General features: G+C 48.7%; 4 protein-coding genes across 4 annotated transcripts; 3 read left to right on the top strand and 1 right to left on the bottom strand.

Moving 5' to 3' along the window:
- Positions 1–9: 9 nt before the first annotated feature.
- On the top strand, positions 10–7,560 carry prp8 (U4/U6-U5 snRNP complex subunit PRP8; the record flags this gene model as incomplete). Its single annotated transcript, XM_033570622.1, has 1 exon — positions 10–7,560. One exon carries the CDS (start codon positions 10–12, stop codon positions 7,558–7,560), a length of 7,551 nt encoding a protein of 2,516 aa, XP_033426654.1.
- Positions 7,561–10,945: 3,385 nt separating this feature from the next.
- ATNIH1004_005982 (SANT/Myb-like DNA-binding domain-containing protein) lies at positions 10,946–12,009 on the top strand (the record flags this gene model as incomplete). Its single annotated transcript, XM_033570621.1, has 2 exons — positions 10,946–11,824; positions 11,878–12,009. The coding sequence occupies 2 exons, from the start codon at positions 10,946–10,948 to the stop codon at positions 12,007–12,009; spliced, it is 1,011 nt and encodes a 336-aa protein (XP_033426653.1).
- A 1,406-nt stretch (positions 12,010–13,415) lies between these two features.
- On the top strand, positions 13,416–14,547 carry ATNIH1004_005981 (intradiol ring-cleavage dioxygenase; the record flags this gene model as incomplete). The annotated part of the gene is made up of 4 exons (XM_033570620.1): positions 13,416–13,663; positions 13,733–14,097; positions 14,218–14,285; positions 14,347–14,547. 4 exons carry the CDS (start codon positions 13,416–13,418, stop codon positions 14,545–14,547), a joined length of 882 nt encoding a protein of 293 aa, XP_033426652.1.
- Positions 14,548–14,701: 154 nt separating this feature from the next.
- Positions 14,702–15,553, bottom strand: ATNIH1004_005980 (alpha/beta fold hydrolase; the record flags this gene model as incomplete). The annotated part of the gene is made up of 2 exons (XM_033570619.1): positions 14,702–15,063; positions 15,121–15,553. 2 exons carry the CDS (start codon positions 15,551–15,553, stop codon positions 14,702–14,704), a joined length of 795 nt encoding a protein of 264 aa, XP_033426651.1.
- Between the last annotated feature and the right edge of the window lie 113 nt (positions 15,554–15,666).

Here is a 15,666-nt window from a genome sequence, read left to right as displayed (position 1 = left end):
ATAATCATCATGGCATCGTTACCTCCTCCCCCACCTCCTGGATGGGGTGCATCGGCACCTCCTTCGATGCCTTTGGCTCCTCCGCCGCCCGGTTATCAACCGCCTGCTGATCCAACTGTCGCGAAGTTCGCCCAGAAGAAGAATGAGTGGCTACGGATGCAACGCAACCGGTTTGGAGAGAAGCGGAAGGCTGGCTTCGTTGAAACCCAGAAGGCGGACATGCCGCCAGAGCACCTGCGAAAGATCGTAAGAGATATTGGCGATGTATCGCAGAAGAAATTCAGCAACGAGAAGCGTAGCTATCTTGGTGCTCTCAAGTTCATGCCCCATGCGGTCTTGAAGCTGTTGGAGAACATGCCCATGCCCTGGGAGTCTGCTAAAGAGGTGAAGGTGCTCTACCACGTGAACGGCTGTCTCACACTCGTGAATGAGACACCGAGGGTGATCGAACCGGTTTTCCATGCCCAGTGGGCAACCATGTGGGTTTGCATGAGGAGGGAAAAGAGCGATCGCAGGCACTTCAAGCGTATGCGCTTTCCGCCCTTCGACGATGAAGAACCTCCGCTCTCGTGGTCGGAAAATATTGAAGATGTTGAGCCTCTGGAGCCGATTCAGATGGAGCTCGATGAGTCTGAAGATGGCCCTGTCTATGAATGGTTTTATGACCAACGTCCTCTCCTCGATACCTCCAATGTCAATGGGCCAAGCTATAAGAAGTGGAACCTGACCCTCCCACAAATGGCGACTCTCTACCGACTAAGTCATCAACTGCTGAGTGACGTGGTTGACAGAAACTACTTCCACATGTTCGACCTAAATAGCTTCTTCACCGCTAAAGCCTTGAATGTCGCTATACCTGGTGGCCCGCGTTTCGAGCCTTTGTATAAGGACATCGACCCCAATGACGAAGACTTCAGTGAATTCAACGCCATCGACCGTATCATCTTCCGCGCTCCCATTCGAACCGAGTACAGAGTCGCATATCCTTTCCTGTATAATACCCTGCCAAGAAGTGTTGAGGTTTCTTGGTTCTCTCACCCTCAAATTGTATATGTTCGAACCGAAGACCCCAACCTCCCTGCTTTCTATTTCGACCCTGTAATTAATCCGATTTCTTCTCGATCTGTTGCGCCCAAAAACATCACGGTGAGCCACGAGGATGAGATTTTTGGCCTGGATAATGAGGACGACTTTGAGCTTCCGGCAGAGATGGAGCCCTTCTTCGCAGATGAGGAACTCTACACTCCTGAAACGGCTTCCGCTATTGCGCTTTGGTGGGCTCCTCATCCCTTTAACAAGCGCTCTGGAAAGATGGTCCGTGCGCAAGATGTGCCATTGGTCAAGCAATGGTATTTGGAGCATTGTCCGCAGGGCCAGCCTGTCAAGGTCCGGGTGTCCTACCAGAAGCTTCTCAAGACCTATGTGTTGAATGAGTTGCACAAGAAGAAGCCCAAGGCCCAGAGTAAGCAGAATTTGCTGAGGACCCTGAAGTCAACCAAGTTCTTCCAGCAGACGACCATCGACTGGGTTGAGGCTGGATTGCAAGTTTGCCGCCAGGGTTTCAACATGCTCAACCTGCTGATCCATCGCAAGAATTTGACCTACTTGCATCTCGACTACAACTTCAACTTGAAACCAGTCAAGACCCTGACAACCAAGGAACGAAAGAAGTCTCGGTTTGGAAATGCGTTCCATCTCATGAGAGAAATTTTGCGTCTTACGAAGTTGATTGTTGATGCGCAAGTTCAATATCGTCTTGGCAACATCGATGCTTTTCAACTTGCTGACGGTATTCTTTATGCTTTCAACCATGTTGGCCAGCTGACCGGTATGTACCGGTACAAGTACAAGTTGATGCATCAAATCCGTTCTTGCAAGGACTTGAAGCATTTGATCTACTACCGGTTCAACTCTGGCCCGGTTGGTAAAGGTCCTGGATGTGGTTTCTGGGCGCCAGCCTGGCGCGTCTGGCTGTTCTTCATGCGTGGTATCATCCCTCTGCTTGAGAGATGGCTCGGAAACTTGCTATCTCGTCAGTTCGAGGGTCGTCACAGCAAGGGTGTTGCGAAGACAGTGACCAAGCAGCGTGTGGAGTCTCACTTCGATCTTGAGCTCCGTGCTTCTGTCATGGCTGATCTCATGGACATGATGCCCGAGGGTATCAAACAGAATAAAGTCAACACTGTTCTCCAGCACCTGTCGGAAGCGTGGAGATGCTGGAAGAGTAACATTCCATGGAAGGTCCCCGGTCTTCCCGCTCCTATTGAGAACATCATCCTGCGCTATGTCAAGAGCAAAGCTGATTGGTGGATTTCCGTTGCTCATTACAACCGTGAGCGAATCCGCCGTGGTGCGACAGTGGACAAGACTGTTGCCAAGAAGAACCTTGGTCGACTCACTCGACTTTGGCTGAAGTCGGAGCAGGAAAGGCAGCATAACTACCTTAAGGATGGACCATACGTTTCGTCGGAAGAGGCCGTGGCCATCTATACCACGATGGTGCATTGGCTGGAGTCCCGCAAATTCTCTCCGATTCCCTTCCCCAGTGTTTCGTACAAGCATGATACCAAGATCTTGATTCTTGCGCTGGAACGTCTTCGTGAAGCTTACTCCGTCAAGGGCAGGCTCAATCAGAGCCAGAGAGAGGAACTTGCGCTCATTGAGCAAGCTTACGACTCCCCTGGAACAACACTGGCCCGAATCAAGAGATTCCTCTTGACCCAGAGAGCGTTCAAGGAAGTGGGCATCGACATGAATGATAATTACAGCAATATCAACCCAGTGTATGACGTTGAGCCCATTGAGAAGATCACAGATGCCTATCTGGACCAATACCTGTGGTATCAGGCAGAGCAGCGCCACCTCTTCCCCGCTTGGATCAAGCCATCGGATTCTGAAGTTCCTCCACTTCTCACGTACAAGTGGGCACAAGGTATCAACAACTTGTCCAATGTATGGGAGACTGCCGATGGTGAGACGAACGTGATGATCGAGACGGAGCTGTCTAAAGTGTACGAGAAGATCGATTTGACTCTTCTGAACCGTCTACTTCGCTTGATCATGGATCATAACTTGGCTGACTATATCACATCCAAGAATAACGTCCAGCTTAGCTACAAAGATATGAACCACACAAACAGCTACGGATTGATCCGAGGCCTTCAGTTTTCCGGCTTTGTTTTCCAGTTCTACGGCCTGATGATCGACTTGCTGCTGCTTGGATTGCAGAGAGCTAGTGAAATGGCAGGTCCACCTCAAAGCCCCAATGATTTCCTCCAGTTCAGAGACCGGGCTACGGAGACCAGACACCCCATCCGTCTGTACACTCGCTATGTTGACAGGATTTGGGTCTTTTTCAGATTCTCGGCAGACGACTCAAGGGACCTAATACAGCGTTTCCTGACGGAGAATCCCGACCCGAACTTCGAAAATGTCATTGGGTACAAAAACAAGAAGTGTTGGCCACGCGATTGTCGCATGCGCTTGATGCGACACGACGTCAATCTTGGTCGCGCTGTATTCTGGGATTTGAAAAATCGCCTGCCAAGGTCTATTACAACAATCGAATGGGATGATACATTCGCTAGTGTCTATAGCAAGGACAACCCCAACCTCCTGTTCTCTATGTCTGGATTCGAGGTTCGCATTCTCCCGAAGAGTCGCAACCAGAACGAAGAGTTTTCGGTTAAGGATAGCGTCTGGTCTCTGGTCAATAACGCAACCAAGGAGCGCACGGCACACGCTTTCCTTCAGGTTACCGAGGAGGATATCCAGAAGTTTAACAACCGCATCCGTCAAATCCTAATGTCATCGGGCTCGACTACATTCACCAAGATTGCGAACAAATGGAACACGGCATTGATTGCACTCTTCACTTACTATCGCGAAGCTGCAGTTTCCACTGTCAACCTTCTGGACACAATCGTCAAATGTGAAACGAAGATCCAAACCCGTGTCAAGATTGGGCTTAACTCCAAGATGCCGTCTCGTTTCCCCCCTGCTGTCTTTTACACGCCTAAAGAACTGGGAGGTCTCGGTATGATCTCCGGATCACATATCCTCATCCCCGCTAGCGACAAGCGGTGGTCGAAGCAAACAGATACGGGGATTACTCACTTCCGAGCCGGTATGTCTCACGACGAGGAAACTCTGATTCCCAACATTTTCCGCTACATCATTCCCTGGGAAGCGGAATTCATTGACTCTCAGAGAGTGTGGATGGAGTATTCCCAGAAACGTCAGGAGGCCCAGCAACAGAATCGCCGTTTGACATTAGAAGATCTAGAAGACAGCTGGGACCGTGGTCTCCCACGTATCAATACCCTGTTCCAGAAAGATCGCAGCACGCTCAGCTTTGACAAGGGATTCCGTCTTCGGGCCGAATTCAAGCAGTACCAGCTGATGAAGAGCAACCCATTTTGGTGGACAAGTCAGCGTCACGACGGTAAATTGTGGAATCTGAACGCCTACCGTACAGACGTTATTCAGGCCCTTGGTGGTGTTGAAACAATCCTGGAGCACACTCTGTTCAAGGCAACAGCTTTCCCGTCGTGGGAGGGTCTCTTCTGGGAGAGAGCATGTCTTGCCAAGGGGACGCAGCTGTTGCGATACGACAGTACTCTGATCAACGTCGAAGATGTCAAAGAAGGAGATCTACTTCTCGGTCCTGACGGCGGGCCTCGACGCGCTTTCAACATTGTCAGTGGTCGTGATCGTCTCTATCGTATCAAGATTGGCTCAGGCAAAGAAGATCTCGTCGTCACCCCAAACCATATTCTGGTTCTTCGCCGAGAGAAGACTTCGGACGCAGAGCAACTTGACACTTCGAAGCTCTACGAGACTGTGGAGATGACCGCCGCTGATTATGCTGCCCTTGATCCTAAGGAAAGGAGACAGTATCTAGCCTTCAGATGTCCTGACTTGGAGTTGGCCGCGCAGGCCGTGCCGTTAAAATCTCATAATTACACTATCGAAGATATTTGCCTCGAACCTGAGGCGACAGAGTGGGCGGGCTTCCGAGTCGACAAAGACCAACTCTATCTGCGACACGATTATGTTGTATTGCATAACAGCGGTTTCGAAGAGTCAATGAAGTTCAAGAAGCTTACCAATGCCCAGAGATCTGGTCTGAACCAAATTCCTAACCGTCGGTTCACTCTCTGGTGGTCTCCTACCATCAATCGTGCCAACGTCTATGTCGGTTTCCAGGTGCAGCTGGATCTCACGGGTATCTTCTTGCACGGAAAGATTCCGACCTTGAAGATCTCTTTGATTCAGATCTTCCGTGCTCACTTGTGGCAAAAGATTCACGAGTCCGTTGTCATGGATCTGTGTCAAGTCTTCGATCAGGAACTCGAACAGCTCGGTATCGAAGCTGTTCAGAAGGAGACAATCCACCCACGTAAGTCGTATAAGATGAACAGCTCGTGTGCAGATATCCTACTGTTCGCGACGAACAAGTGGAACGTGACGCGGCCTTCGCTATTGTTCGACACAAAGGACGTGTACGAGCCCACTACGACAAATAAATTTTGGCTAGACGTGCAGTTGAGGTACGGCGATTACGATTCTCATGACATTGAGAGATACGTTCGTGCCAAGTACCTGGACTACACTACCGACAGCATGAGCATCTATCCTTCTGCCACTGGGTTGATGATCGGTATCGACCTTGCATACAACCTCTACTCGGCTTATGGACAGTACTTCCCTGGGTTGAAGACCTTGATCCAGCAGGCCATGGCGAAGGTCATGAAGGCCAACCCCGCCTTGTATGTGCTGCGAGAGCGTATCCGCAAGGGTCTGCAGCTTTATGCTTCGGAAAGCAACCAGGAGTTCCTCAACTCGCAGAACTACTCGGAGCTTTTCAGTCCGCAGATCCAGCTGTTCATTGACGATACCAATGTCTACCGTGTCACCATCCACAAGACCTTCGAAGGGAACCTTACAACCAAGCCCATCAATGGTGCCATTTTCATTTTCAATCCTAGGACTGGCCAGCTGTTCCTAAAGATCATCCACACTAGCGTTTGGGCTGGACAGAAGCGTCTGGGTCAGCTGGCGAAATGGAAGACGGCGGAAGAAGTGGCTGCGCTTATTCGATCTTTGCCGGTCGAAGAACAGCCAAAGCAGCTGATCGTCACCCGGAAGGGTCTTCTGGATCCCCTCGAGGTTCACCTGCTCGACTTCCCCAATATTTCGATCCGTGCTTCCGAACTTCAACTGCCGTTCCAGGCTGCTATGAAAGTCGAAAAGCTTGCTGACATGATCCTTCGCGCGACCGAGCCGCAGATGGTTCTATTCAACCTTTACGATGAATGGTTAAAGTCAATCTCGCCATACACCGCTTTCTCTAGGTTGATCCTCATTCTGCGAGCACTCCATGTGAATATCGACAAAGCCAAGATCATTCTCCGACCCGACAAGACTGTCATCACGCAGGAGCATCACATCTGGCCCTCTCTTTCTGATGAAGATTGGATCAAGGTGGAAGTACAGCTGCGCGATCTTATTTTGAATGACTACGGCAAGAAGAACAATGTCAACGTCCAGAGCTTGACCAGCAGCGAAGTTAGGGATATTATCCTTGGTATGGAAATCAGTGCGCCGTCATTGCAGCGGCAGCAGGCGGCAGAGATCGAAAAGCAGCAGGAGGAACAGAAGCAGCTCACGGCTGTTACCACGAAAACTCAGAACGTGCGCGGGGAGGAAATCATTGTAACCACCACGTCTCAGTACGAACAGCAGTCGTTCGCGTCGAAGACCGAATGGCGCACGCGGGCCATTGCCACCTCCAACCTCCGCACTAGGGCGAACAACATCTACATTTCCTCCGATGACCTCCGCGACGAGGGCTACACTTACATCATGCCCAAGAATGTCCTCAAGCGATTTATTACTATCGCCGATCTTCGAGTGCAAGTTGCAGGTTATCTCTACGGCAGCTCGCCCCCCGATAATGATCAGGTGAAGGAAATCCGCACGATCGTCATGATCCCGCAAGTTGGCAGCACGCGAGAGGTCCAGCTGTCTCAGCAACTGCCGCAGCACGACTACCTGAATAACTTGGAGCCCCTGGGAGTGATCCACACAATTTCCGGCAACGAGCCGCCGTACATGACTCCAATGGATGTCACCCACCATGCTCGCTTGATGAATGAGCACCCGTCATGGGATAAGAAGACCGTGACGATGACCGTTTCATTCACGCCGGGATCTGTATCTTTGGCGGCCTGGGGGCTGACGCCTCAAGGTTACAAGTGGGGGGCAGAGAACAAGGATACGACGTCGGACCAGCCACAGGGGTTCTCGACCAGCATGGGAGAAAAGTGCCAGCTGCTTCTTAGTGACAAAATCCGCGGGTACTTCCTGGTGCCAGAGGATAATGTCTGGAACTATAGCTTCATGGGAAGCTCCTTTGGCACTGTGGAGAAGCGGCCAGTATATGTCAAGATCGACACGCCCTTGAGATTCTATGATGATCAGCATCGCCCACTGCACTTCCAGAACTTTGCTGAGCTGGAGGACATTTGGGTTGATCGATCTGATAACTTTGCGTAAAGACAGTCGAAAGAAAAAGAAAAGAAAAGAAAGAGGAGAGAAGGCAGGAGGATTTAGGCGTTGGATATGTGTGCATTAATGTGGTATTATTTTATCTTTTTCTTCGATTTGTCCAGGGTTCACTGTTCCCCCATCATGTCTTCTATTTCATCAACTTATTTCTCACTTTTGTGTCAGTACCTAAGTGTTAGATTATCTTCCCGCCTGTTTCATTAACTCGACCTTAATTTGATGTATGGAGAAAAGCATGAAATTGCCAAGCAACTAAGGAAATGACAATCAGTGTACAGTCTCTTGCATCTCAGCATTATTCAGCATTCTCGAGCTTTCATTGGCTCCATTCGAGGTTTCTCCTGAAATTGCGGCAGTGGAGTCCAGGGGCGTGTCGAGAGTCACGTCACTAGTCAATTCTTACGGTGGCACCAGTCCACTCCCTCCACGACAGCTTCATCCGCCATCTAGATCAGCTCCATCGAGGTCTCTCATTTATTTCATCAAACCAACGGGCTTTTTGATTCTTCTTCTGGTTTTTCTCTTGCTATTTTCTCACCAGCCCGCTTTTCTGCCAGTCGTACTCCGTACTTTCCCCCTCCTTCTATTGATTCTTTCCGATTCCTTCCGTCATTTCGCTTTGTCTTTGTCTCTGCCCTGAGCCAACCAGCCATGTCAGATGTGGAATAACTCCGTTTCACTATTTCGCCTCGCTCGCGGCCTTGGGTTTGGAACCAAAAAGTCAAAATCCTTCCTGCTTTTGGGCTGCAAGACACGATATGGCCACAATAGGTCCACTTTTGTTCTCTGCCCGTATCTCTATTTGGAAAGCCCATGCTATGGCACTATGCCTCGATCGGAGTGAGGGCTTACGTATAAACTATAAATTCTAAGCTCCTATGGAGTATGTCCCGCGTGGCTGTAGATGAGGCTTGACTTCTGATTCTAGCTCCCACCGACTAACTAGATTAATTACTAGTTAGTTCCAGGGCTGTGCTCTCTTGTCCCGCCGCAACTCTCGGGCACTAGGCTTCCATGTCCGACCGTTGTTCGGGACTCCTACATCCAGGGACATTGCCAATTTCAAATCAGTTTGTTTTCTTTGTTTCTTGTCTCTTGTATCCCCCTCCCCCCCCCCCCTTCTCCCGTCCAAATCTAGGGGGCGTTGCCGTACTTATTGCCTGCATTTATGGGGCCACGGCTCCGAATAATTAAGGTTGATCGAAGCTCACTTATGCCGTGAATTAGTGATTAGAAAATCAAACCAGAGGACTCATATAAATGCTTACCTCGCCCGATGCTAGCTTTCTAAGACGACGTATTAAGGGAAGGAACGGAGGAAAGAAGATGAAGACGAAGATGAGGAAGAAGGAAGTGCGCTGAGGGATGAAGATGGAAAAAAAAAAAAAAAAAAAAAAAAAAAAAAAAAAAAAAAAACACACACCATCCAAAGCAACAAACGATCCTCCCGCCACGGTACTAAAAGGGTAAATACTAAGCTGCGCTCCTTTTGTGTGCGCGAAATATAGCTGAAGGTGCCACTCCTGCATCATAATGCCTGTCTGCGTCCTGAAGTTCCCGCGCCTATTCGAGGCTATGGAGTATATAGACCAGGGTCGTTCTCCATCGCTCGAGTCAGGACACTGGGCCGGAGCTTCCTAGCAGCGTGACGGCCCACCAAACAGCGCGCTAGCACGGTCCGCTAGTAATTCTAATCACCCTCGTGGATGTCTCGCTGAGACTGCTGACCCTCGGCCATTGGCGTGGCTGCGGGTGGAGTTGTTGCGACGACATACGACAGGCCTTGTCCTGACAGGGGGAAGAGCCCATTGCTAGTTGGACTTGGGCAACTGGGGGAATCTACTCCTAAGCTGAGTACTTTCCAGTACAGTAATTAGCTGTTGCAAGCAAACTGGCAGCAGGTTTGGATCCTTTATCCCGAATCCACCCTCCCCGTTCGTATCCAATAAGTTAACCTTAGATTATGTAGGTCTACGTATGGACTGGGCTTGGTCCTCCCCGCTTTTTGTTGATCATGTATGGTGTCAAAGGAGCTGGCTATGATGCCCAGTGTGTATTCTTTGTCTAGCTTAGTGTTTCATGCTCACCCTTGGCCTACCCTAACATAGCCTGTATCTTTGCTTTCTCCACCACGTCTCTGCCACACCTTGGCGCCTGCCAGACTGCTCAACAACCATGTCGCCTTTCTGGCATCGACGACCGTTGTGCCCTCTAGGTCCTGTACAAGTTAAGCTTGATGAAATGCAGATCTGTCAAATGGGGGTTTTTTTTGTTTCTTCCTCTCTCTCCTCAACCCTCTCTTACCCACATACGTCGGAATCCTGGCCTGTATGCCTTTGTCTTGCTCATGCCCAGAATTCAAAACCCTCTAATTCCCTTCCAGAATCCTTCCGAGCCCACCTGTCACTGTTCCTTCGGCATACATATGGCGCAGACTATCACTGTATAGGACTTTGTTCGTGCATAAAGGTGGGGAGGAAACCATTCTGACTTGTTCTCTCTGTTGCTCTTCACTTGACATCTTCAGTTAACGGGAGATTCGGCTTCTAACCCGCTTGGAGACTTCAATCTATCACTGTGGTTAATTTTTTTTTTTTTTTTTTTCTTTTTGGGTATTTGTTTCCCTCCCTGTTATTCCTCAAATTGGGGGTTTGTTTCTGGCGGTCCTGTGTGGGGGGAATAAGCGGCAGCAGGCATTAAGGCTTTGCTGCTTAGATCTGCCTAAGTTGGTTCCTTTTTTATTAATATTGTGATTATTTTTGTTGTTCCTTTTGCCAATCCTTCCTTTTTTTTTTTTTTTTTTTTTTTTTTTTTTGGATACCAGCACCTGGTGAAGAGAAGTATTTTTGGAACTTTGCCCGTCACAACCCCCTGGTGAGCGTAAACCATCCCTTTTGCTACAACAAATGGGTCGCCTTCACCTCGTCTCATTTTTCAAATAATCCCTTAGCCATGTTCTCATTTGTTCGCCCTTGATTGCACCACTATTTATTCCCTAGCATTGTTGGTTCTTTGCCACCTGAAGACACCTTGTGATTCTGACCGTGGAATAGCATCGGGTTTACTGTCTTTACGAACGATAGATCACGCACCAGGGCTGGGTTTTTTGACTCATGATCAGTACATGGCAAAAGGGTTTGTTATTGTGCACATCAGAATCAGCCCATAATCCCTTTATACACTGAAACAAACGCCCTTGGGAAGCATTGAGCCTATAACCTTGGCCTAAGTTCTGTCTTTGTTTAGATCCTCACATTGTTGCCGGCGAATTTTTTTTTTTCTTACCCTCTTCCTCCGCCCTTCCCGGACTATTTCATTCATTCTAAGAATAGGGTAGCCTGCCAGGGCTTTAAAGCTCTAGCGGCGCCGATGTATGTCCGCGACGCTGGCGGATCCGTATAGAGACTATGCCATTGATTACGCTCATCATGCCCACAGCAAACCGGAGGAACAGGAAGGGACCCTTGTCTACCAGACGCACCAGCCACATATACAACATCACAAACAGGCCGAGTCTTCGTTTCAGCAGAGGGGGTCGCATACCTCGGCCTTCGAGCAACACCATGCGAATGCGACCGTCCTTCCGGCAGCGAGCCATCAACCATCAGTACATGATATCTCTCAAACGGTGGTCCTCACTCCGGCGCAGATGCTCCCTCGACAGCTTCCCGTCCATTATACACCGTCGAATTTTGAGCTGTCCTCCGCCCAACGCGGCAAGAAGCGACCTCGTTCCGAAACCGAGGGCGATGGAGGCGATCCTGACCACCATGGGATCAGACAACAGATACCGATCCTTGCCCCAGGCACTCCGGCTGAGAACCCGCATTCACCTGGGATACTCTTCCCCGTGCATGGTGAATCGTCCCAACACCATCAAATGCAAAGCCATGACTTTGGGCCCCCAGATTCAGTGGCCCTCCTACAACAGCATCACCACCATCGCCTCCCTTCTCACACATCGCTGCGCGACACCCAACGTCATGGTCTGAATGTGGAATCGTCACCAACTCCCGCCGGGCCACCAAGCGTTGTAGGCCAGCCTGGGATGCCTGATCCAGCTCCAAGGCCTCGGGGGCCCAAGCTCAAGTTCACACCAGAGGAGGATGCATTACTAGTCGAGCTCAAGGAAAACAAAAACCTGACGTGGAAGCAAATAGCTGATTTTTTCCCGGGGCGAACGAGTGGCACGTTGCAAGTGCGCTACTGCACCAAACTGAAGGCGAAAGACGTGGTATGGAGCGATGAGATGGTAAGGACTCTCCGTTGCAGACATGCCTGGGAACTAACGAGCAATTGGCATAGGTGCAACGACTACAGCGTGCCCTCCGGGAATACGAGAATGATCGGTGGCGGATCGTTGCGGGAAAGGTTGGTAATGGCTTTACACCAGCAGCTTGTCGAGAGAAGGCAAGTCAGCTCGAAGAACTACAATAGTGTGGACATGGACATGGACCTGATCTGGAGACATTCTTGTACTTGAATCTACCTTTCTTTTTTTGGTTTATTACTAATTATTTTCTGTATCTTTGGAAGCATACTTTGTATATGGAAAGGGCTGTGGGTAAATAGAGCGTATCGATACCATCTCGAATGAATTCTTTCGCACTATCTGATTTTATTTTATTTTCCGGTTGCCTTTGGCGAACCGTTGCTGTACAGCCGTGCTCACTAACAAAAGAATATAACTGGAGATACGAATAAAGAATTGGACGTATCATTTCCACATTGGATATATCAATCAGTTTATTGGATCATCCTGCACGCAGAAGTACAAATGACCATCTCTGCTTTAATAATTATTAATTGCCCCCTTTTCTCCTAATATCTGGACTTTTTTTATAGAAGAATATATAACTAGTCTGACGGCATCCGGGATTCACATGTCTTAAAAAATAACATAATAATAAAAAGGAAAAAACAGTTCCTTGCTAGACTCGCGTGATGCATGCATATCTCGAATGTAACCTTCCATACGGGGCAAAAGGAGCTAAGATTGGCGTTTGCATGAAAGTACCTGCATGGTTTATTTATCGTTGCAGGACAGAGATACAAGATATTTACAGAGTACAAAATATTTAGAAGAAAAAGAATCGCGGAGTTCGATTTTATCAGACGGTTTATGTTTAGGTAGGAATTAATAGATTTCAGTGCTTGAACTGCGAATAGTAAGACATCCATAATGGTGTTGGGTATGGATACTGGGGAATGGGAAAAGTTCTTGCGTATATCAATAATATCTACAATCTGCTAACTTAATTATATAATGTAGAGTCTTGTAAAGTGTTCTGTACTGTTTAAGTGTTCGCTCAGCTTTGTGTAAAGATATACGGGATGAAACTCCTACCCATGATGTTCTTCTTTTTCTTGATAAACTCGCCTGTTATTTGATAGCAGGTTGCTTTCTTTCTACTACCCGTTTTAATCATGCTTGACATTTGAAATTTTTATATTCATCGACTTGATATTCATGTCCAGAAGTTATGCTATGTCTAGATTACTCATCAATGCAGACATTCAGCCAATCAGCACCTCGTCCTATCCGATCCGACGGTCTGCAGGAAATCGGAAGACGATCCGATGCCCATCGCTATCCGTATCATATGGTCAAGACTTCTGACCGAAGTCGACGCAGCGCCCAATTAATCGACTCGATATGCGGGGTAAATATGTACGGACTTTTGCCAGGGAGCCATCCGGAGACATGAATTTCCAATCATGTCATTGTCAGTAAGGCACTAAATATTGAATATATATCTGGTGCCTTGGCGGCATTACTTTACATCCTGCTTCTTGTCTTTAACCTCCCTATCTTTATTGTAAGACAGCTACATACTACCGCCATGGCATCTCATCGATTCGACCCCAATTTCACCGACAATGTGATCAACGCAATGGGACCCAACACCACTCCGCGCTTCCGGACCCTCATGGCCAGTCTCATCCGACACGTGCATGACTTCGCGCGCGAGAACGAACTGACCGTAGACGAGTGGATGGCCGGCGTACAACTGATGAACTGGGCCGGACAAATGAGCGACCACAAGCGAAACGAAGGGCAATTAATCTGCGACGTAATTGGACTAGAATCGTACCTCCCTCTCCTCCATTTCCCTCTTCTTCCTTCTACTCAGTTGGATAGATCTAACAAATAGTATAGTCTAGTTGACGAAATCACATTCAAACTAGCTGACGAAGCAAAAGACGCCCCCACGGCAACAGCCATTCTAGGGCCCTTCTTCCGAGCCGATACGCCCTATCGCCAGAACGGTGAGAACATCGTCAAGGACGTCCCCGCGGACGGGGAGATGGTGTTCATGCACGGCCGAATTGTCGATTTCAGCACGAAGAAGCCGCTGGTCGGTGCAACCGTTGAGGTATGGCAGGCGTCGACGAATGGGTTGTATGAACAGCAGGATCCGAACCAGGAGGAGTTCAATCTCAGAGGGAAATTTAAGACGGATGATACCGGTCGTTATTTCTTTTATTGTTTGAGACCGACGCCGTATCCGGTTCCTAATGATGGTGTGTATATTTCTTTTATCTTACCTTGTATCCAATGGATGTATATCTGCGTTGCCGATTGTTTCTCGTTGTGTATTCAGGGTCGGAAGGGGGGAAAGATGAATGCTAATACGAACGTAGGCCCCGCTGGAAAACTCCTCAAACTCATGGATAGGCATCCGTATCGTCCGGCTCATATCCATATCATCGTAAGCTTACCCCCTTCGGTTTTATTATGAATATTACGTGGCAGTTGAACTGAATGGTCAGGCAACCTACGACGGCTATAAACCCCTTACTACTCAAATCTTCGATCGCAAAGACAAGTACCTGACCAATGACTCCGTGTTCGCGGTCAAGGACTCGTTGATTGTGGACTTCGTGCCTCGCAAGGATGACTCTCAAGCTGGTCTTGAGTTGGAGTATGATGTGAAGTTGGTTCCGACTGAGGATAAGAGTAATGGTGCCTAGTTCAGTTTAGTGCCGTAGATTTTTATATTTGTACGTGCTTATGCGCTGTGTTGTATATTTATGCCACTTTATCAAATACGAGTATCTCGGTCCTTAAGGTTCAAGTAGACAACTTATAGAATGGAATAGTTGGATACATTCCACTATCCTTGAATTACAGGCTCCCGGTAAATTGTACAATCGCCTTCCCAACCTGCTCTGGTGCCTCAATGCAATGCCAATGTCCTACCTTGTCGAGTACTTCCATCTTTTTGTTCCTACTCGAAACTAGATCAAAGATATACTGGCACCCTTCCAATGGGGCGGACTTGTCTTCTTCTCCCGCGATCAATAGGAAGGGAGACTGGACTTTGGTATAGTCAACTATGGGAGCGTTGGCGATGGCCTGACAGAGCGCTGCATAACCACTGGGATTCTGGCCGATCAGGAGTTCACGGATGAAGGATTTCGCCAGAGGTGAGCATTGCGTTCCAGTGGCCTGGTAGGGAATGGTGTTTGCCATTGGTTCCATTCCAGCTGTGTAGTGTGAGCACCCGGGATCTTTGCAGTTATGGTGTAGTAACGAATACACACCTGTTAAGACGATTTCACGCCTCTTGTTCATTCCCCCCACCAATGTATCTGAGGGATGAGTTGGTCCAATAGCCACCACACCCCGCACTATAGCCGGATGCATGGTTGCCAAAAGAGTCACAGCCAGCCCACCCATCGAATGGCCCACAAACACCGCGGACGAGACGGATAGTTTAACCAGCGCATTGACAACATCCTCGACTATCGATTCAATGGACACTGGCTCATTCATATATGCAGAGCGTGCGGAGCCGTATGTATCGAAGGTAATGCAGCGATGGTGCGGAGTTAGGTAGGGGAGAATAGGGAAATAATAATTCTGAGATGAGCCCAGACCATGGATGAAGACGAAGGTCAGCCCATTTTCAGGAGCACCATCGGGATGGGAGTCCGCGTAGTGTAGTTGGTGACCTTTTGCAGCGACGAAAGGCATGTTTGTTTGGACGAATATCGCTGTCAATCGAAAAAGTATCGGTAGATGGAGAATGGAGAATTGGGCCGTACAAGACTGACACCATGCCATTAATATGTCAGCATCCTCAGATC

This window comes from Aspergillus tanneri (genome assembly GCF_003426965.1).
Source record: "Aspergillus tanneri strain NIH1004 chromosome Unknown AapTan_4_pilon_pilon_pilon, whole genome shotgun sequence".
Classification (NCBI taxonomy): domain Eukaryota; kingdom Fungi; phylum Ascomycota; class Eurotiomycetes; order Eurotiales; family Aspergillaceae; genus Aspergillus; species Aspergillus tanneri.
This window is presented reverse-complemented; position numbering and strand designations above follow the sequence as displayed.